This window comes from Apis mellifera, linkage group LG5 (assembly GCF_003254395.2).
Source record: "Apis mellifera strain DH4 linkage group LG5, Amel_HAv3.1, whole genome shotgun sequence".
NCBI lineage: Eukaryota > Metazoa > Arthropoda > Insecta > Hymenoptera > Apidae > Apis > Apis mellifera.
Genome location: NC_037642.1, coordinates 6,308,707 through 6,329,640, shown reverse-complemented (window position 1 = coordinate 6,329,640; position 20,934 = coordinate 6,308,707). Strand labels below are relative to the sequence as shown.

At 42.5% G+C, this 20,934-nt stretch overlaps 1 protein-coding gene and 1 long non-coding RNA gene across 5 annotated transcripts; both read right to left on the bottom strand.

Annotated features, from left to right (window-relative positions):
* Positions 1–687: 687 nt before the first annotated feature.
* LOC726284 (regulator of G-protein signaling 17) lies at positions 688–18,290 on the bottom strand. Of its 4 annotated transcripts, none has more exons than XM_006562117.3 (5): positions 14,508–18,290; positions 9,240–9,538; positions 8,201–8,209; positions 6,406–6,778; positions 688–4,935 (listed from the first exon to the last, which is right to left on the bottom strand). In XM_006562117.3, the coding sequence occupies exons 1-5, from the start codon at positions 14,514–14,516 to the stop codon at positions 4,705–4,707; spliced, it is 921 nt and encodes a 306-aa protein (XP_006562180.1). In that variant the 5' UTR covers positions 14,517–18,290; the 3' UTR covers positions 688–4,704. The 4 variants fall into 4 exon arrangements, with proteins under 4 accessions (XP_006562180.1, XP_001122035.2, XP_006562181.1 ...); XM_001122035.5 differs by having other exon boundaries at positions 9,243–9,538; positions 14,508–18,286; XM_006562118.3 differs by lacking the exon at positions 8,201–8,209 and having other exon boundaries at positions 14,508–18,289.
* A 936-nt stretch (positions 18,291–19,226) lies between these two features.
* On the bottom strand, positions 19,227–20,817 carry LOC102654649. Its single transcript, XR_409297.3, has 2 exons — positions 20,067–20,817; positions 19,227–19,988 (listed from the first exon to the last, which is right to left on the bottom strand). It is a non-coding gene; the product is annotated as an uncharacterized LOC102654649 (long non-coding RNA).
* Positions 20,818–20,934: the final 117 nt, after the last annotated feature.

The window sequence follows — 20,934 nt, the reverse complement described above, 5'->3', positions numbered from 1 at the left end:
AAAAAAATAATAAGTTAGATCGTATATACAGATGTATTTAAAAAAAAAAAAAAAAAGAAGGAAGAAAAGTGTGTCGATAATTACTTTTTTTTCTTGTCAAATAAAATTTCGATGAGAAAATTTCAGTTGAAATTTTTATGGGACAAAGAGGGATCGGTTTCGTTATTTTCGTTCGAACGAGGGTGGAAAGCAACGAGACGAGGGTTGAAAAGTGTTTCCTTTTGTAAAGCTCGATCGCGAATGATGTCTTCTCGCATGGAACTGGATATGGAATAACGGATAAAAAAAAAAAATCGTTCGATATTTCGTCTCTCTTTCTCACCGAAGAAACGCTCACTCCCTCCCACTCTCTCCCACCCTTTCTCTCCCCCTCGCGCGTGATTCGCACCCTGCACCTCATCTACGATGCCGGACATATGTAGCACGTGTACGTTTTGTGTGATTTCATATATATTTTATAATATATATATATATATATTTTTTTGTTTTGCTTTCCTTTTTTTTATATTCATATATATATATCATGTATATTCATATATTCGCATGTATAATTAGTTTGATCCTCCTCCTCCTCCTCCTCCTCATCGTCATCGTGTTTACTATCTAGAATATTATCTACAGGGCAGTAGCCAACCGCTGTGACTGACTGTGCGAGCTTTAATATTATTTTTCATCGCTTTTTTTTTCTTTTTTTTTTTTTACTTCGTTTCTTTCCTTTTCTTTTTCTCCTTCTGCAATCCCACTCGCGACGATTTGCCTTTTCCCGAAGAAGCGTCGCCGATCGAAGAATAAAATTTCGAGCGATTTTTTTCTTTTTCTTATTATGGCGCAGCCACGTGGCCAGGGACGTAATATTTCAAAATCTTGTTTTGTAGGGTTTTTGTAGGAGCTGTAAAAAAAAAAAATTTGTGGAACGAAGAAAATGGTATAGTATAGTATAAATAAAAGTCTCAAGATAAAGAAGTGTAGACTCAGATTTTTAATTGTTTTTTTTTTCTTTTCTTTTCTTTTTTTTTTAAGCGTTTTCTTTTTTTTTTTTTTCTTTTTCTTTTTTTTCGTAAGGTCAGGGAGATGAAACAGTGCGAACACAGAGGAACGTGACTGCAGTTCAGGTGTCCATCGGTTTTATTTACTCGTTGAATGGGTAAAATTGTGCGGTTCACGAGAGATGTGGAACCCTGGTCACGTGTCTGTTCGTGTGCGTGTGTTCGAGCGCGTGTCTCTCGTGCGAGGCACGCATTAAATTCGGTTCGTTTCCGCTTCGCAGTTCCACTCGTTCCTCCGTTTTGTATATTTTCCTCCATTTCGAGCGCGCCGCTGTGTGAGATCCGTCGAGATGAGATCAACTTTTTTTTTTGAACCCCCCTGAACGTTCGACCGTGTAAATGCAATAACAATCTTAACGTCCGCATTAAGTACGCCACGATGATAACGAATTGCGAGTGTGTAAAAAAAATTTCGATCGTCTACACCGTCGAACGAGTCTCTAACGAAACTTAAACTTTCGCGCCTTAACAACATAGATGTCGCGACACGTTCTTTCTGCAGAATTGCTTTACAGAAAAAAAAAAAAGAAGAAAGAAAGAGATACATATTGAAAATTAAAATTCTCTTTTTTACGAGGAAAGAAATCGAATTAAAGTCGATTTCTTCGCGATTAATGGAATTCAAAGAAATGTCACGTGACGCGACATCTTGTTTCCAGCGCGTGCATCGACAAAATGGCGAACGGCATTCCAAATGATACGAACTCGCGTTTTCCGAATCGAAAACTTTCCCGCTTAGGCCTTTTTCTTTCATCGACGCCATCGTCTTCGAGCGATGCTGACTAGACTCACTTTTCCTCCTTCTATTCGTCGTTTCCTCTTCTTCTTTTTTTTTTCTTGGTCGTCGAGGTAATCGAGGCGTGTTTAACTCGTGGTATGTCTCGCTGGCAGTAACTCATGGCGCACGCTGTTTTGGGGACGACGAGCTCCTTTGTTTTATTGGGATGGCGGCCATCTTGGCGAATAGATCCACGCGAAATAGAAATAAAAACGGAGTGTGTTTTCGCATCTTTTGGGAAGATCGTCGAGAATCCCTATCTTATCCTCGCATGTTTTTACACAACCAGAGAGAAATATAAAGATATTTTCCACTCGTAAGTGATGTGTGGATCGATCGATCGTAATAAATGGCGGTCGATTTGGTTGGATCTTTGGCTGCGTTTTGAGCATAACGATGTGCGATCTACAAAACTCTCGCGCACGAAGATCTAAGAGATTTTTTTTTTTTTTTACATATTCACTGTCCGCTTATCGAAGATTTCACGTTCACGAGTGTGTAAAGCGGAGAAAATTGATGGGACGTCGGAGCGCGAGAGGTCGAATTAATTGAATTTCCGTTGTTAATTGGATTGTCGAGGCGCGTACCCGTCTGGATCGATCTCGAATCGCTAATGCGACGTGATGTATTTAAAGAAACATCGATAAAAAACGAGGAAGAATATTCGAAGAATTGGTGTCGAGGGTGGTGTAGAATGCATTAGCGATTCAAGGTCTAGTACATCGATTTGACAAACAAATTTGTGAACCTGCTTACGTTTTATGTCCGCTATTATGACGCTATTGCGATGGTAATAAAATACTTCACAACGCCTCCATAATTGAAATATGCTTTAACAACCTTCGATATTTCGCCGAGCTCACGTTCTAAAGACACACTTTTCCGGCCACGATCTATTTCTCGAACAACGTATCCTCGAACGTAGTGTTCCACCAAAGAGGCTATCTTCTACGATTCACTCGTTAATAAATTTAATACAATCTGTTCGTGGTCCCGTTGCGGAAATCTCGATTGTGACGAAACGAACGAATCGTCCGCATTATATTATACATTCCCTTGTCACGTTACGAATAAGACCAGCTGAAATAAACGCGTCACTCCTTTCCCTCCATTCCGGAAAATACGATCTCTGCCTCCATTTTCAGAGATCCATTTTCGACGTTAGAAAGAGAAAAGAGGTGGTATTTTTTTTCGCAGGGAGCCTGGTTGGTGGAATACCACGTTGCGAATATTACGTTTCTCGCGTCATTTCTCGTTTCCAGAAATTTACAATAATCGATCGTTACGAATCATTGAATATTGCTTCCATGGATTTTCGTTTCCTTTTTCTTTTTCCTCGCGTTTCTCGAAACGTACAGCGCCCCCTATGCTGCGAGAATTCGGGTCACGACATATATTTCGCGTCGAAAGAAATTTTTAAACATTTAAAATTACATTCGAGTTTTTCTTTTCGAATCAAAGAGTTAATAAGACATAAACAAGGAAGAAGTGTCCTTTTTTTTCTTTAAACGAAATCTAAAAATTTCCTGAAATCGTGACCCGAACTTTACACGATTCAATCTAAACGAATGTCTCCCAGATCTCACGCTCGAGATCTTTTCTTTGATACCCATGAAAGGTGTAGAGCAGAGCGAGAAAGAGAGAAAGGATGTGAAGCGAAGGGGAGTGAAGAGAAACAAAGAGAGAAAGAGAGAGAGAGAGAGAGAAAGGAGAAAGCTCGAGCGAGGAGAGAGACAGAGAAGACACGATTGATTCGTTATCGAGCGAGAAGGAGAGAGGGATTGAGTGTATGAGGGAGAGAAAGAGAGAGAGAGACAGAGAGAGAGAGAGAGAGAGAGAGAGAGAGATCATCGGCGACGATCAGTCGCGAAATCAGACTGATGAAGAACTTAGGAACTTCCTTGAAAGATGAACGTCATCCCCGACCGACCCGCGTGTATATATATGCGTATGTGTAACATGTTTCGATTCCTCGATCTATATTCTCGTGTGCCACGCGTGAACGAGCGTGCGTGTGTATACGTGTGCGCGTGTGTGTACATGTGTGTATACGTTGTCACCACATTGTCCAGAAAGGAAGAGAGAATCAATGGATCTAACGCGACGATCCTACGCGGTCCATTCTTCTTTTCCTCCTCGTTCCACCTCCTCTTCCTCCTCCTCTTCCTCCTTCTTCTCCTTCCTTTTTTTTCCTCCTCTCATTTCCTGTTCCCCTTCCTCGTTTCGTCTAGTTACTTTTTTATATTTATTTATTTATTCATTTTTATTTATTTACTTATTTTCTTTTTTTTTTTTTTTTTTTTTATTATTATTATTCAGTCCATCGTCAAGTTCGTGCACGTTGGCCCCGATGTGGCGTCGCGTGGAAGAGCGAGTCGCGAGCGTTTCGCTTTCGAGAAGCTTTTCTTCTCCCTCTCTGGCCTTCCTTCAATCCTCCCAAAAAACCATTTCAAAAGGGGAGGCCTGGTTCGAAAGATCTCTAACGATCGAGATCTCCGCGATCCGTATCTTCTTTCTTCTTCTTCTTTCTTCTTCTTCTTCTTCTTCTTCATCCTCTTCCTCTTCTTTTCCCCCCTTTTCTTTTCTCTCCTTTTTCCTTTTCCGTTTACACGAGATTCGGGGGGGAAAGGGGTTCGAGACACCTCAGAGTCACCCAGATTCGTTCCTCCTCGATCCTTTGGCGCCGATGTCCTCCCCCTCTCCTCGCCCCCGGCTTTCGTCGTCATCGGCCAGCGTTGACAGCGTCGCGGCGTCCCCGATGTCGGCCCGGGTCACCCGCTGGGAGACGGAGGCTGTTGGTCCGCTGCCACCCCATCGTCTTTGTTTTTTATTATTATTATTATTTTTTTTTTGTTTTTTGTTTTTTTAATCGTCGCACGATTACGTGGCGGTGCCCTTCCTCGCCTTCGACTTCCCCTGTTCCTGATTGCCCGCCTCCCCGCTACACCCCAGCCTCGCCACCCGCCGATACAATTCGCTGTTCACGAAACGGGGATACGAGTCCCGATGCATCAGGGTGTAGATCTGCAGTTGGGCCTCGTCGAAGGTGTGCGGCGTCGGTTGCACCATGTTGCGGTTCACTATTTCGCGCACCCGCGAGTCCAGGCTCACCTGAAAATGTCGAACGCGAGTTAGAGAGGGTTTAAATAGTGTATTACTCGCGATTGTTCATCCCCCTCCCTCCTTGGAAAAATTTTTGATTGCGATTAGATTTTTGAGCAAATTTTTGAATGGGAAAAGGAAGATCGAGTAATTGATTTGCTCTATTTCTTTAAATGCGCGTTTTTGAATATAAATATATAGTTATAGAATGTATATAAATATTTGTAATAACAATTGTTGATGTTTGGTATTTTTATTTGATTTTTATGACACGTTAGAGTAATTGATAATATATTGATTATCTCGATCATTGAGTTTAATTTGTAAGCACTCGAAGGACAATATCTTGGAAAATTTAATCGAAACGAGTAAAAATATATTGGATCGAAAGAAAAATTGTATGTGCTCTTCTTCTTTTTTTTTTTAATAGTTGGAGGAGAATTTAAAAATTACAGATACACGGAAGCCTGCGTGTCAGATAGTTTTCTCAGCTGATGCGAGAATGTTTAATCCACGATAGCGAAAGCGATAAGGATGCAGGCGATCGACCATTTCTTCTATCGAGATACCAGATTTTCCAACAGCATTTTGCAGATTGGAGATTACACGAGCGTTTAACCGACGTTCACGAGGACGGCAGATGCCTATTCGGTTCTTTCGCCGAAAACAAACACGTTACTATAACAGAAAGGAAGTTTAACTAGCCACAGAGAGAATAGCCTCGACAGACGATCGATAAGAAAATTTCGTTTCGCGTTTTCCTTTCGTTTCGGTCCATCAAAAATCAAGATCAAGAATAATAGTTGAAAAGGTTTGAGAATATATTAATGATTACTTTAAATTTATCTAATCAGCTAGAACTAACATCTTTTTTGTTAGTTCAGATGAATGAATTACTGCAGGATTAAGATTATACAAATAACTTATTGATTTTTAAAATCTCAAAACTTTTCATCTCATTTTGTAAATTATTTCTCATAAAATTTGGACAAAACGAAAAATTTATCTAATCAATTAATATCTTTCAAAGTTAAATAAATACCAATATCAATAAAATGATCAATTTATGTAAATAGCCTTGATTGAAAAATCTCATTTAATTTAAAAATGACAATATGTAAATCACATAGAAATTATTTTGAGAACCTGACATTTAAAAGAAGAATAATATTCCCTATTTTCAACTTTAAACTGCAATTACTACGTTGAAATAACTTAATTTCCAACTACTAAAATGAAATTATATCATCAGTCCCATTTCCTATCAATTACTCAACCCTTCCAAACCATCCCCAATAACCCAATAAACCTTCCTTGCTACTTGTCAAAAATTATTTTGACAAATCGATATTTAAGAGGAGGAGTGGCTCTCCACTGTTACTTTCACTCGATTCAACACATTCTCCATCTATAATCTTCAATTGCACTTCCCTCTCCTCTCCAAAAAAAAAAAAAAAGAAATATAAAAATACAACCAACCTCTTTCTCCGAGACTGTGGATATGTAACGGTCGTAAATGTATCTCGCGTTCTCCTCGATCTTCTCGGAATTGCTCTCGCGTTTGAGCTGCTCGCAGGCGAGCCAGAACGCTATATTCTCATCGCTGTACTCGCTGAGGAGGAACTCCCTGAAGAACTTGCGGCCCGCCTGGCTCTTCATCAGCTTGTCGAAGGACGAGCCCCACGACCTGATCTCCTCGAGGCTGCACTCCGTGTCGAGGCCCTCGAGCCCGTTACCCGCGTCGCACAACTCGCTTCCAAAACCGTGCTCCCCGACGCCCGCGTTCCCCTTCTTCTTCCCCTGATCGCCCGCGCCTCCTGCGCCCCCCGTGCTCCCGCCAACCGCCTCCAAACTGTCAATAGTTCCACGATTATTAATATTATTATTATTGTTATTCCTCTTCGATTCAATGACAGACTTTTCAAGGGTGGAATCTTTCTTAAATTTCAGATTTCGTTCGAGGGTTCGATATGGGATGGTATGAAGTTTTTGATAGCGTGAATGGTGTAACAAGATTCGTATGATTTCATTTCCCACGTAGGATAATATTCGTAGGATAAAAGAGATTCGTTGATTAATTTCGATTCAAGTCAATTTTCGATTTCTTTCTCCTTTCTCAGATATAATTCCAATTCCTCAGACTCTATGTAATTTATACAAACAATAAAATATATTTCGTCTAATGTGAATATAAATAAGAAGTAAAAGGATGCTCCATTTATATGAATTAATAAATAAAACTTCGAGGCACGTTCGAGCAAGAGGAAGAGGCAAGAATTTGAAAATTACCCGATGAAACTTCTCCCTCTCAAATCGGCATCGAAAAGAAGGATTTTGGAAAAAAATTCGCGAAAAGGAGAAGAGGGAAACGGAGAGCGTTGAATGCGTGGCAGAATCTCGACGAGGAATGGAACGGAATAAATAAGGACGGCTTGTTCGGCGCGGAAGCGACGCTCGAGTGCGGCGCGACACGATAACGAAGGCCAAACATCGAGTGTATAAACAAACGGTCGGGCAGAGATAGGAGAAACGCACGCGTACACGACAAACGTTTCCCTCCAACGCCGAGATTTCCGCCGTTGGATGATGGACACGTGTTACGCATCCGGCGTGCACGGGGTTCCCAGCCACCCCTAATCCGCCTAATCTATCGACCCATTTGGCCCGGTTATCGGTCGACCGATTTGGAAAAAATTCGACTAATACCGTTTTCTTATCGTACGAATACGTTTTTCCCTCGAAAAGGGACGGAGTCGAAAGATGGGAATGAGGGAAATTGTAGGATACTTGGTTGTAAAAAATTGAAGGATCGATCGATTAGAGATTACATTAGTGGGATGAGGGATTTTTTTTGGAGACTGAGAATGATTATTTCTCTTTCTTAGGGAAAAAATTAAGACGTTATATTTAGTAACCGTGTACGTAAATGTATACGTTTTTAAATAACGATCTTTTAGATAAATTTAGAAGAGAAAGAGCCGAGTGCTTTTTCAATGGTAATATCTAAGGTTATCTCTTTTAATCCTTGAAATGATTTCCATGAAACGAGAGAGGCCTCCTTGAATTTCGAATAATCGATATTCAAAATTAAAGTTCTCGTTCTTTAAATATGATTCTTGAATTTAAACAATACAAGAATTATAATTCATCTCTAACGAAACTCGAAGATTCCAACCTCGAAGATTTCAATATCGAGTTGTAGAAATTGGTGAAAATTTGAGGAAAAATGCACGATTCGCGAGAATAAAAAGTAATTCCAAGCTGGCCTCCTTACCATTTATCCCTGCGTGCAGCATGAAACACAAAAAGAGCGTACGTAGGTACGGTTGTTCCACGGTAAAATAGGTCGTAGCTCAGTTTTAAAGACAATGGACTGACGTCGTTTCGCTTATGATTATATATTACGAAACACGGTGATAATGGCTTGTCACGAGGCAGGATACGCGAGTTATCGCAGGACGGTTTCGAGGATCGATTGTCGGTCGCCGCTGTCTCTCTTTTCGCGATAGACGGATGAAAACGTTTCGATCGTTTCGTGGTTGAGAGAAAGAGAGAGTAAAAAGAGAGAGAGAGAGGGAGAATATTTCAACAGGCGGAGATTTTCCAGTAAATAACTTTTCTTTTTCATTCGCGACTCGAGGTTAGTTCATTGTCTTTAACGAAGTGCTCGGAACGTACCGTTGTTGCGAGAAGAGCAATACGTTGCAAGCGTGAATACGTTGAACGCGAACGCGAGATTTGTGGAGCAAATGGAGAAATTTGAATGGTAAAAATCGGAATTAAAATATCTGTACGATCTATCGTTTGCAAATTAAAAAAATTTTTTTTTTAACCTTGACGCAATATTGTTATTAGAAGGTACTGCCTCGAACTCACCCCTTTATTAAATTAATTATCGTTAGGTCATACGTGCCTCGGCTCGGGTCAGATAACAAACTAAAGCGAACTTGTTACCTATGATACCGATTAAGGGTCGATAATTTTAAACTATGAGTAAAGTCAACAAAGTTAACGAGTTAATAAGTTTACGTAAAAAAAAAAAAAAAAAAAATTTCTCAGCCCCGTAAAAAAAAAAGAATGAAAGGAAATACACGTACCATTCAGAAAAATTGAAAAATTTCAAATTTTGGCGCCAAAATATTATTCGATTACACACACACATCTGTGTTCATAGATCAAATTATCTCATCCAAGATGAAGATCAATTCAATTCAATTTATATCATAGTTATATGTATAGCTGCCACAAAATTTCGATCAACGTTCAACGATCAGAGAGAATGAGAAAATATATATAGACAGGAACGGTAATACCACGAGCAACTACAACAACAGCACCACCAACAACAGTTTTCCTTCTTCGATCGGCCCATGATCCCCGAGGGCTGGCGTTGCTGTTGCTGCTGCGGCTGCTGCGACGAGGGTGGCGGCTGCTGTTGTTGTTGCTGTTGCTGCTGCTGCTGCTGCGAGGATTGCTGCGAGTTGGCAGAGGAGCAGCTCGCCTGGCCTTGGCTCTGGGCGCGCAACCTGCACCCACCGGGGACACCCTCGCCACCCCCTGTCCCGTGGCTAACGCCGATCCCCATTGCAGTTGCACCGATTCCGCTCGACATCTGCAAACGATATCTGCTCTGATCAACTGCTCCCTTCCTCTCTCTCTCTCTCTCTCTCTCTTTCTCTCTCTCTCAATCCATCGCATCGTCCTCGCTAAAAATAAAACGCGCACACCACTGGAGCGAACCGATCACGCGACCTTAACCTTCTTCCGCCGGCCGATTCGCGAGAATCGAGAGGGAGGGGTGAGATGAGTCGTGAGATTGGAACAGGGAGGATGATACTTTGGAAATTTTCTTTTTTTTTTGTTAAAATTGGAAAATGTCAAACGTTGCTCTAGCGAGGGATTTTTTAATTCTGTTCGAGAAGGAAAAGAAGAATTTAATTGGAGATGGTGTAGATGATGGTCTTCCAAAATTTTTTTCTTTTTTTTCTCTTTCTCCTTTTTCAGTGAAATAAGTCAGAGTATCGATCAGTATTATGCGCGACATTAGCCTTCTTTCGATTCGAGGAAGGAAATTGAGAAGGAATTGAGAAGAAGTTGCCAATTGTAACGAGGGCAGGAGTATGATGCTTTTCTTTTAATTTTTGTTTCAATATTGGAATCAATCTGTCGATTGTTTCTAAAGATTAAAATTTAAGATTAAGATTGTGGATATCGAAGGAGGAAAGAGAACAGCTTGAAATTTTATTATGAAAAAATAACAACATTTTTTCGAAAACAAAAAGTATTTTCTGAAGAAATTTCTAGAGAAATTTGTGATAATTTTTTTTTTAAATTTCGTTCGGGAAATTTTTACGAGAAGATTCACGATCGGAGAATGAAAAGGAGGATTTAAAATTATAAAAAGAAGTGGAGTATTCAGATACGAGAATTTCTTTAAAAATATCGAATCTGAAAGAAACAATGAAAGAAGAATGGAAGGAATTGTCGGCGTGAATAAAATTAGAAATGGGGACACTTTATGGAAATTGATTCTGAATTCTTTCGAACAATTTCGAACGTTGAAGAAAAATTATACCGATATTATATTCTTTGAAATTTTCTTCGGAAAATTAAGTTTCGAACGCTATCATATATATTCCTCAAAGTTTTCTTTGAAAACTTAAAAAAATCGTAAGCATAAAATTGAATTGAAAAAGAAGAAAAGGCAAGGAGAAAATTATTAAAAAGAATATTTCTTCGAAAGATTATTAGAGAAATTAAGAATTATAAATAATGAATTAAAAATATATATATACTGAGAACGTTAGTAGATTACAATGTTTTTATCAGGAAAGGGAAGACACACAGATATAGTTCAGGCTTATGAGGAGATAAAGCGACAAAGGTTGATTCGAAATGTTAATAATAAGCGTGGATTAACTGCGGAAATCTGTAGCTGGCTAGATAGCGACAATCACGTTGTAGATTCTAATTGCTACATTAATGTCAACGTTGCGGGACTTATTCTCCGGAGGATTTTGATTAGGGCAATCCGATTAGGGAACACGAAATTGGCATGCATAGAAGTGCCGTCACGACGAAGAAACGTACGACTATAAACGCGTTAAATTAATCGTATCGTGGAAAAAGGGGCAAAATAAATATTTCTCTATAAACTTTTTCATTTTTCTTTTTTTTTTTTACAAATCTCTTACCCTTACTTCGATCGAAACGAATTTTCGTACAATTGAAAAATTTGAATCAATATAAAGTTCAATTATCGAAGCAATTTTTATTTCTAAAGAAAAAAAGAAGAAGAGAAAAGATCCTCCATTAAATCTTAAATCTTATCCTTCGTTAAACAATTAAAAAACAAATTTTCACGATGATCGAAAAATCTAAATTTATAAATCGATGTTAAAATTATATTTTCGAGAATATGATTCTTGTCCTAAAAATTTCTGGAAAGAAAAGATCCTCTGCACGTTTGGCTATAAAAAAAAGAAAAGAAAAAAAATTTTTTTATTAAAATATCGAAACGATCGAAACGGGTGGAATAGATTTTGATTAGTCGGAAAGCGTTTCACGTGATCTCCTTTCTTCGATATTCCGGTTTATGGAGCCGGTAAATTGAAGTGGCTAAAGGGAGGTCATTTCCATCATAGATAGTTTTCAATGAGAAAAGAAAAAAGAGAGAGAGAGAGAGAGAAAGAAAAAGAGAGAGTCATGCGCCTCACGGACACAGGATTTACACAGGGAAAAAATCCAATCTTCCTCTTTCACCGGAGGATATACACTTGAAAAAGCGTCACAAGGATTTGAACACTTGAAAAAACATCGGCTCGTACGCGGAAGTAACGATAAAGTCGTTAAGCTTTAATTGAAACAACCTGACCGTGCTGTAATTGACACATAAGCTTTCAAAAGCCGGCCAATTTGTTTCGATACGATTGTTGCACGGTCAGCTGCACTTATCGATCTCGTGCTCGTGCTTTTCGAAATTGGAAACGACGACGTTATCCGAATTCGGGATCTCGCGGGGTAAAAGATTCGAGAATATAACAAACGAGCGTTCGAGAGCCCTGAAAATTTGTACGTATTTTAAATTTGTCAAAAAATAATCCTCCGATTCTAAAAATTCTCTCTCTGGGAAATGAGAACCTTTTCTAAAAATAACGAAAAGAATTTTCAACGAACGAGTGCCAGAAATTTTTTAGAAAATTCTCAAAAAAAAAAAAAGAAAAAGAATATAAAAGAATCGGATCAAAAAAAAAAAAAAATTCCTCGGACAGGGTATTTGGAAAAAAATTTTGAAGACATTCCTACGAAAACGAGTTTCTGAAAAAATTCTAAAGGAGAGAGACCTCAAGACGCCTCCAAGATCAGCTCAAAGCGTCTCTAATTTTAAAACACAATTCCTAAACCTGGTCGAGATCGACTCTCGAATGGTCACAATCACGCATCGCGGCGTTTCCTTTATTTCCTTTATTTTTATACACGACATAATTATATATATATATATATATATATTGATCCACGAGCAATTTTGCTAAAATAATAAAGAATTTGAAATTTGCTTATACGGTTTGTGGCATATTGATTGATAAACAGCAGACCTTCATTGAGGAACGAGAAAAAATCGAAAAGATCGAATTCACAGACGAAAAAAGATGTGTCATTTCATTGCCATCTAAAAATCTCAATGAAATTTTCGATGGAATCGAGAGAAAGAGGAAATCAAAGATAATTAAATTTGGAGGTGATTTGGAGAAAATTGTCAACTCGATGAAACGATAAATGAATCGATAAGTGATCAATTATATAGAATATTAAGAAATTGGGGATTAATATAATTGATATAAAATGAAAAATTGAGCGAAATATTTAATTTTAAGATGAATTGAAAGTGTTTACGAGGTAAAGAGGATATATTTTTCGAATGAGAGAATTTAGATTTAGAAAATGCAAAGGAGAACGTATATCGGATGAATATCTTGGAAATATTTTAAGATGCAATGTGGTGCATTAAAAAGAAATGAAAAATAATAAAAAAGAAATTATCGCATTCCTTATTTCATTGTTCGAAATATATTTTTTTACGATTCCTTGCGAATAACAATCATATTAGACGATTATCGTTAAAAATAATCTTAAATGTAAATAAGATTAAATAAGTGTTCGACTCACTTGTTTGGAAAAAAAAAAAATAAAGCGATTCGAGTTTATTTAAAAGGAGAGACACATTCGAATCACGGAAACGATTTTAATGGAAAAAAAAAAAATACAAATTCAAGAAGCGAAGACGATAAGATAAAAGTTTCATGGAAGCTTAGTATGAAAAGCATGTCACGGATACGGGATGACTGAGCAATCACCGGCTACTATTGGAACATTGCCCAAAAGTGCATTCGCACAATGTTTACATGCTCTGAAAGATACGAAAACATTTCGACTCAAAAAGATTGCCGCGAAAAGAAAAGAAGAAAGAAAGAAAGAATTTTTCCTCCCACTCTCTATTTTTAAATATCAAGCATAATTCTTGGAAACCACTCGTACGTGACGATAACGATAAATAAATAAATGCATCTTGTTGATGATATACGTATCATCGAGTGATTCGAAAACGAATCGAAAACGTTGGTAATCGTCGTGATTGATGAAGAAGAATCGATCCTATTAAAGCACGTGGGCTCGTTCGAGCAACGAGATATTCCAAGTTTCTTCTCTTCGTAATATTCTATTTCTAACATCCTTGAATCTATGTATTTATTTATCGGAGAAATTTCTTTAAAAAAAAAATTTGCCAAAATCACCGACAAATCGTTCGTTCCATAATTTTTTCAAATCATTCGAAAGATTTTTTTCCTCCGATAAAAGATTTAATTAAACAACGAAATTCAAGTAACGAAATTTTCGATCCGTGTCGAGAAAAGCACGGAGAGTTAAGTGTACTTTATCTCAATGCTTAAACCCGTGACCCAGATTCCAATTATTTCCACAACTGGAGACCACTCGCGAGCATTCTCAAATAAATTTCCCTCTACCTCCTTCGAAGCCACAATAGCAATATCCACCAAACTATATTCTCCAAACAACGCGATACCCCACCAAGATCCGCGAGAAAACGGATTTCCTTGTTTCGGCGCGTGTATCAACCAACGACGAATCATCCAGACCGAATATAAATCCCGTTTGGATCAACAGGCTCGACACGATCCGCCTAACCTAAATCCTCTCTCTCTCTCTCTTTCTCTTTCTCTCTTTCCGATGCTCGACGTTTTCCAGCTGTTATGCGAACCATCATCAAGAAACCTACCAAGAAACCAATCTTCCCGCATTTCTCATTCCTCGAAGTTTTCGCGAGAGATCGACGGATAATCGCTCGTCATTTTCTATCGTCAAATGTAGAAACTCAAGAAGAGAGAGAGAAAGACAAAGAGAAAGAAAGAAACAGGCGAAGAAAAAGCATGAAAAAGCAGCACGAAGAGCGAGAGAGAAAAAAGAGGAAGAGAAAGAGAGAGAGGGAGAGAGAGAGACGCGAGGTCTGGCTCGCATCTCAACCATCGACAGGGCAACTCTCAATCGATATCGCATCGCCTCACCTCTATCATGTTCCATGCGCCCGAAAGCGAGTCCAGCTCGCTTCCCGCGTTCCTGCGATCTCAGCCTTAGGGACGTTCGCTCGGCCGAGGCCGCGACCAAAGCACGCGTTAATCCGACCGTGATCCTCTCCTCTTCGGCTGGCTTCGCCCCGAAGGAGGCGAGACGCGTGGTAATCGACCGTGTTACCCTTATCCCGGTCCACCCGCGGGACTAAGGCCTCTCCGGGCCTCGCCCGAACCCTGCATGCTCCCACCACGCTCCTCACGGCCCCCTCGTCGTCGATTATTATGTTATCACTCTTCCTCCCCCACTCTCGCCCCTACCCCTCTTCGCTTTTCACTCTTCCTCGCACGCACTCACGGACGGACACATACGCGCGCAACACCATACACGCACTGAACCGGGGCCGAATTATGCTCGAGGGGCTACAACAACCGCCCCCTCGAGATGCTCCTCTTCGCAGTCTCTTCCTCCTCGCGTCCGTTCCCTTCAGAGACGATGCCCTCGAGGATGTCCTCGGCGAAGATGATGGTGGTGGTGATGGTGGTTGTGCTGGTGGTGGTGGTGGTGGTGGTGGTGGTGGTGGTGGTGGTGGTGGCCTGAACGGTGCTTGAGCAACAACGATCGCTCGAATCGGCGCGCCTCGGTCCACCCACCGGATCGTCCTCGAGCATTATAACAGTACACCACCGCCGGCCATTTCCCGCCCGCTGGCCCCGTCCAGCCGCGCGAGAAACCTCCTCGAAAGGAGAAGACTTTGTTCCCCCTCCCCGCACCTTCTCTCGTCCACCTTCTCGAAACTCGATCACCACCGTGGATGGGACACCACGTTCAACGACACCACGACGACGACGACGACGACACCCAACCCCATCCAGCGAGCGGAGCAGCTCCGCCGACCGAGGTGGAGAGCAGCAACCGCCGCGGAGGTGGTAGCCGCGGAGCGCGCAGATCGGCTCGGCACACGACGCGAGAAGGGAAGGCGGATGCGCGACGGTCGATCACACGCCGAGGGAAAAGATAGACTCTCAATGGCGTCCCCTATGGGTGGGCTGTGGCGGTCGAGCCGCTAGCCAGCCTCCGCTTAACTTGATCCTGCCCCATGAGGATTTCGTTCCTGTCCATCGACGAACCTCTTCCTCTCTCTCTCTCTCTCTCTCTCTTTCTCTTTCTCTTTCTCTTCCTCTGCGCGTGAACCAGGCCAACGTCTCTCTTCTCTTCGAACGTCGTTGCTTCGTTGGAGAAAGTTTCGTCGGGTATTATATATACATATATACGTCGATGTACACGGGATGGATGAACGAGGCTTCCGTCGAGATTCCGTTACTCCTCCCCGGGTCGTCGGTCAGTTCCTCCTCCCTGGTTAACGTCCAACGATCCGACGACGGGTTATGGCGATTATTGGGAGGCGAGGCCAGCAACACGTAAAGAGAGGCAAGGATGAGGCGAGCGAGTGTGTTCACCGCTGGTCGCGCTCTGAGCCGCTCGTCGCCTCTTTCTATCGAATGTGGACGTGGTTCGTGGTTCGTGGTCGCGGCGCGAGGTACGTTCGGGCTGTTGCTCGCGTGGGCGGCCAGAACACGGCGCTGTTCTCGCTACGTCGTCCGCTACGTTGACGGAGTATAAATAGGTTTCGTGGCTGCGTTTGAAGGTGGCTGCGTGCAGGGCGCTGGCGCGGCCAGCAGCTAGAAGAGCGCCACCGCCGCCACCGCCGCCGCCGCCTCTGCCTGCCGTCCTCTCTCCGTTCCCGTCGCGACGCCGCTGCCTAGCCGGCTCTCGTGACACGACGACGACGACGCCGCCGCCGCCGCCGCCGCCACCGTCGCCGCCGCCGCTGTCACCGCAGCCGCCGCCACTCTCGCTCTTCCACAGATCCCCGTGCACTCGGTGCCGCCTCTGTTGCTCGATCGCCGTCTTGTGTCCCCCGTACGCCGCAACCGACGTCGTCGTCCAAACGGAGAGGAGAGGGTTAAAGCCGCGCGGCTGAAAGCCTCCGAGAGCCTGGTCCGTGCCGGCCACTGAAAGGGCGGCGGAAGCTAGGAGCAGTGAGCGGAAGCGAGGGGGGAAGAGGGGCGGGACGGTGCGCGAGGGGGGAGGGAGGGACGACGGCGAGAATCGGACGGAAGAGGGAAACGGGAAGGCATCGCCGTCCGGCCGAACGCACTCACCGTTCTCTCAATAATAATAATAGTAATAATAACCACGCGTTATTTTCTCGAGGAGCCACGTACGAATCGAGCTGATCTCGTCTCGTCTCGTCTCGGGCGAAGCAAAGGATTGGGTTTACACGGAGAGAACGAGGGAAACGGATAGAATTAGCGAGAGAGAGAGAGAGAGGAGGGAGAGGAAGGGAGACAGAGAGAGGAGAAAGAGAGAAAGAGAGAGAGAGAGAGAAAGAGAGCAGAGCGCGAACGAGTCGGTGCGCGCTGGTTATTGATTGGCAGAAGTCGAGACCAGAGGGAGAGACGAGCCCACGGCGCTGTCACGTTGGATACCGACCAGCTAACCTGCTAACGTTCCAACCTCTCCTCGTTCACGCCACGGAATATAAACCGGAACTTTCGAATCCGAAATTCCCTCTCTCCCCGATGATCCGCGATAAGTTTGTTCAACCGGTCGAATCGATTGGCGGCTAACGGGCTCGACCAACCATGTCACTGAACCCGTGCACGCGTGTTCTGTTCATTGATACCGCTCGTGCGAAACTAGACGGAAAACAGACACTCGAGAAGACCCCCACGAGATAACGTCCCGCGTCGCGGGGGACTCGGTGTGGACGAACGGAGGGGACGAAGAGGAAACGAAGATGCGAAAAAAGAAAAAAGAAAAAGAAAAAGAAAAAAAAAAGAAAAAAACAGGAGGGGGTGAGATCGAGTTCCTTCGAACCGGATGGGGGTGTAGGCCAAGGGTGGTTACACTACGTAGCAGCCACCGCACCACAGCGTTTCATCAGCCCGAGGCACGGGGACACTTTTTACGCTTCGCACTTTCCCAGCCACTATCACGCACGCACGCACACATACATACACGCATACGCACACTCACGCGCACAGAGAAACACTCTACTTCCTTCCAGCCTCTCTCTTCCTTCCGCTGCCGTCTCTCTTCGTTCCCCTCTCCCCCTCAACCCCTCCTCCCCTCCCTGTCCGTCCCTGTCCCACTCAACGGCCCGTCTTTCACCCTAAAGTGTTCGTTTCCACCGTGCAGCGGCGGTGGAAAACGTTCGAGGCGTATCTCACGGCGCGTATGTATCCGATTGCCCTCTTCCTTCTCTCCACCACCACTACCGCTACCACCACTACCACCCTCGGCGGTTCTCGCACATGTAGAGAGAGCCACGCATACACGCGCAAACACGTATACACACACACGCGCGCGCGCGCGGAGATCGGCCACGCACAGCTCTCCCTCGCTACGCACGCCCTCGTTTCTCACCCCCACGATCGGCCTCGAAGGGGCCTCTGGCGAAGGTCTACGCGAGAGAGCGGCCCTCGACTTTCGTCCCTTTCCCTTCTCACGCGCTCGTTTGAACGGGTTTTTCCTCGCGGCCAATATGGCGGATGACGCGATGCGTTTGGCCACCGCTGCCGTTGCCTCCGTCCTCGACGGTCTCAGCGACGCTGACGCGAGGCGCCGCGACGCGAACCTAGCCGCCGCGCCACCGCCACGCCGACGCCGACGCAGCCCGGCCGTGTTTCGGTTCGTGCTCGCGAACGACCCTGCGTTCGTGCGAACGACCCGCTGATGGACTCCTTTTCGACTCCTTCTCTTTCGTTCACGACGCGTGTCCTTTCGGTGGTTGCGAGCGAGGGGAGGGAGAGGGAGGGGGGGGAGGGAGCGGTGTCAATGAGCCTGTGCGAATCCTACGGACGATTTTTATCCGATTATTTCGGGGAATCCCAGTTGAAAGAGTTTCTTTGTGGTTCAACCGTTGAGGAGGATCTAACTGGTGAAATAGTACGTAATGATGGATTCAATGGTTTAAAGTCGAGTAAAATATCGAGTGAAAGAAGTAAATGAAGTATACTTAATTGATCATCCTGGGATTTACTTTTTTTATTCGACAGTTTTTGGAACAGTTGTTGAAATCCGATTTAATAATAGTTTCTTATCTCTTTTAAAGTTTCTTTTTTTTTTGGAATTTTCTTTTCTTTTCCTTTTCTTTTCAGTAGTTTTATTTTTTTTTCCAAATTTGTTTGTCGAAGAAAAGATATTCGCAAATACGAAAGTTTTATTATGGATGACTGTAACAGGTGCTGTTTCTCCCATAGTTCGCGCGCAACAATACGCATATGATCTGTTTGAGAATAATAAGCGATGACGCGTACCACGTGCCATACCACGGGATGACGTAAAAGTTTGACGTCGACGAAATGTATTTGGTCTTATCGCTTCTGCCCTTGCACTCCTAGAAAACAAGGTTCATTTGGATGACTGTTTTATTTCTTTTATTTCCTCTTTTTTTTTGGGAACAAAGTCTCTTTCCATAAAAATAATAACGAAATACGATTATTTATTTCTTATGAAACGTAAATAAATAAAAAGATTGTTTCTAAAAGAAAAGTTATTTTCTGTATACTCACAAAAAATAAAATTTTCTTTGAAATTAGAGCTTATTGAATTTAATATTTTAAAAGAAATACTTACGTTTGTATATTATTAGTTTTTGGAAACCTAAAATAATTAAAATAACAGGAAATAAATGGATGAAAAGACGGTAAAGATAAAATATTTATTTTATTACTCCAACGAAATTGGAAAAATAAATATATATTTCTAAATATATTGATCATCTGTAGTAGCAATTCTGATTCATAATTAAAAATAATTCGGAATTTATTTCGGAAAACTACACTCGTCAACAATTTTTCTTATTCTCAAAATTGATCCGAACTTGTATGGTAAAGTTGTACGAATCATCCGCTATTGAAGCTAGTGACATCTGACATCGAAGAACCTAATTTTGTAAAGAAGCAATATTATCGATGTAGAAATATCTCTGTTCTCATTCTTATCGATAATAGAGATATCTGCAATTCTTCATTTCTCGATATACGTGGAATTGGTATGATATAAATTAAGAAATCGGCGAATGATATGCTACTTCTTCCAATTATCCGATTCCTTTGTTTCCTAATCTTAAGATTAAACTTTTTTTAACGATAAATTAATAAAATTAGCATTTCAAATTAATAGAAAATTTTTTTGTACAATTGTTTTAAATTACTATTTCTTGCTATAATTTCTGTAATATTATTATAAAAAATGTAATGAACTCTTTATTCGAAGAAAGAAAATAATTCTATACTACGATGTTCATAAATATGAATTCAAACTGAATTAATTTTTAAAGATCAATAGAATACTCGTATATTGAATTGTTCTATAAATAGAAAGCTCTGCAAAATTCAATTATATCGATATATGTTTCAAGCTTGCTTCGATCTTCCACCTTTGACCTTCTAATTTTTTCCACCTCCCTACAAAAAAATTCCATTTTAAAAGATAAAAACTTTCGTTCAGTAGAATCATACTCTTCTTTTCTCATTCCCAATTACCATTTCCAGTATCCAATAATCTACGATCGACATCGCGTTTCTTTTTTTTCTTTTTCTAAATCGCGCGATCTTTTCTCCGACTAAAAAAGAGGGGAAGAGGAGGAGGAAGAGAGGAGGAGAATTGAACGAGAAACGGCCAAAAACTTCGTTCTCGGCCCGAACGAAAAACAACGGCATAACCGTACCCTTGTTTCTACCAAGGATATACGGAGCATTTGGCGATCGACTTCCGTCATCCCCTCGGAAACATTCTCTCTATCCAACGATTCCGTAAAGCTCGTTCGAAAATACAGGTCTACCAGAGGGGACCCAATGTTCCAGATCCTTCCGAGGAAAGGTTCCCTCGGCAAGGACCTCGAAAAGGCCTCCGTAAATTCTCCTCCCACCCCAGCGAATCCGCCCCTCGACCGGCAGAGAGACTGCTGCGTCGTGAACACGTGTGCAGGGAGGTTCGGTTCGGCTGGCTGCGTGTGCGTGTAGCAGAAGAAGGAAGAGAGAGTCCAGGCGGGCAGAGAGTAAAGAACACAGACGCACGCAAACACGCGTGGACGCCTCCACACCGTTCAAAGTAAGCACCAACACGCGTGCAACGATCCGTCGTCGACTCCGACATCATCCTCGTCGTCCTAGACGTTTCTCTGCCTGTGCTGGATATATGCTGCAGAGTGAGAAAGAGAGGGAGAGAGAGGGAGACGGGGACAGAGGCCGAAAGAGGAGGAGGGTGGAGGAGGAGGAGGAGGAGGAGGAGGAGGAGGAGGAGGAGGAGGAGGAGGAGGAGGAGGGTGGGAGGAAGGGTGGGAGGGAGGGGAGGAAACAGGCTCGACTGCTCCCCCTAATACTGCAGGATTGAATGGGCGAGGAGGGTGGT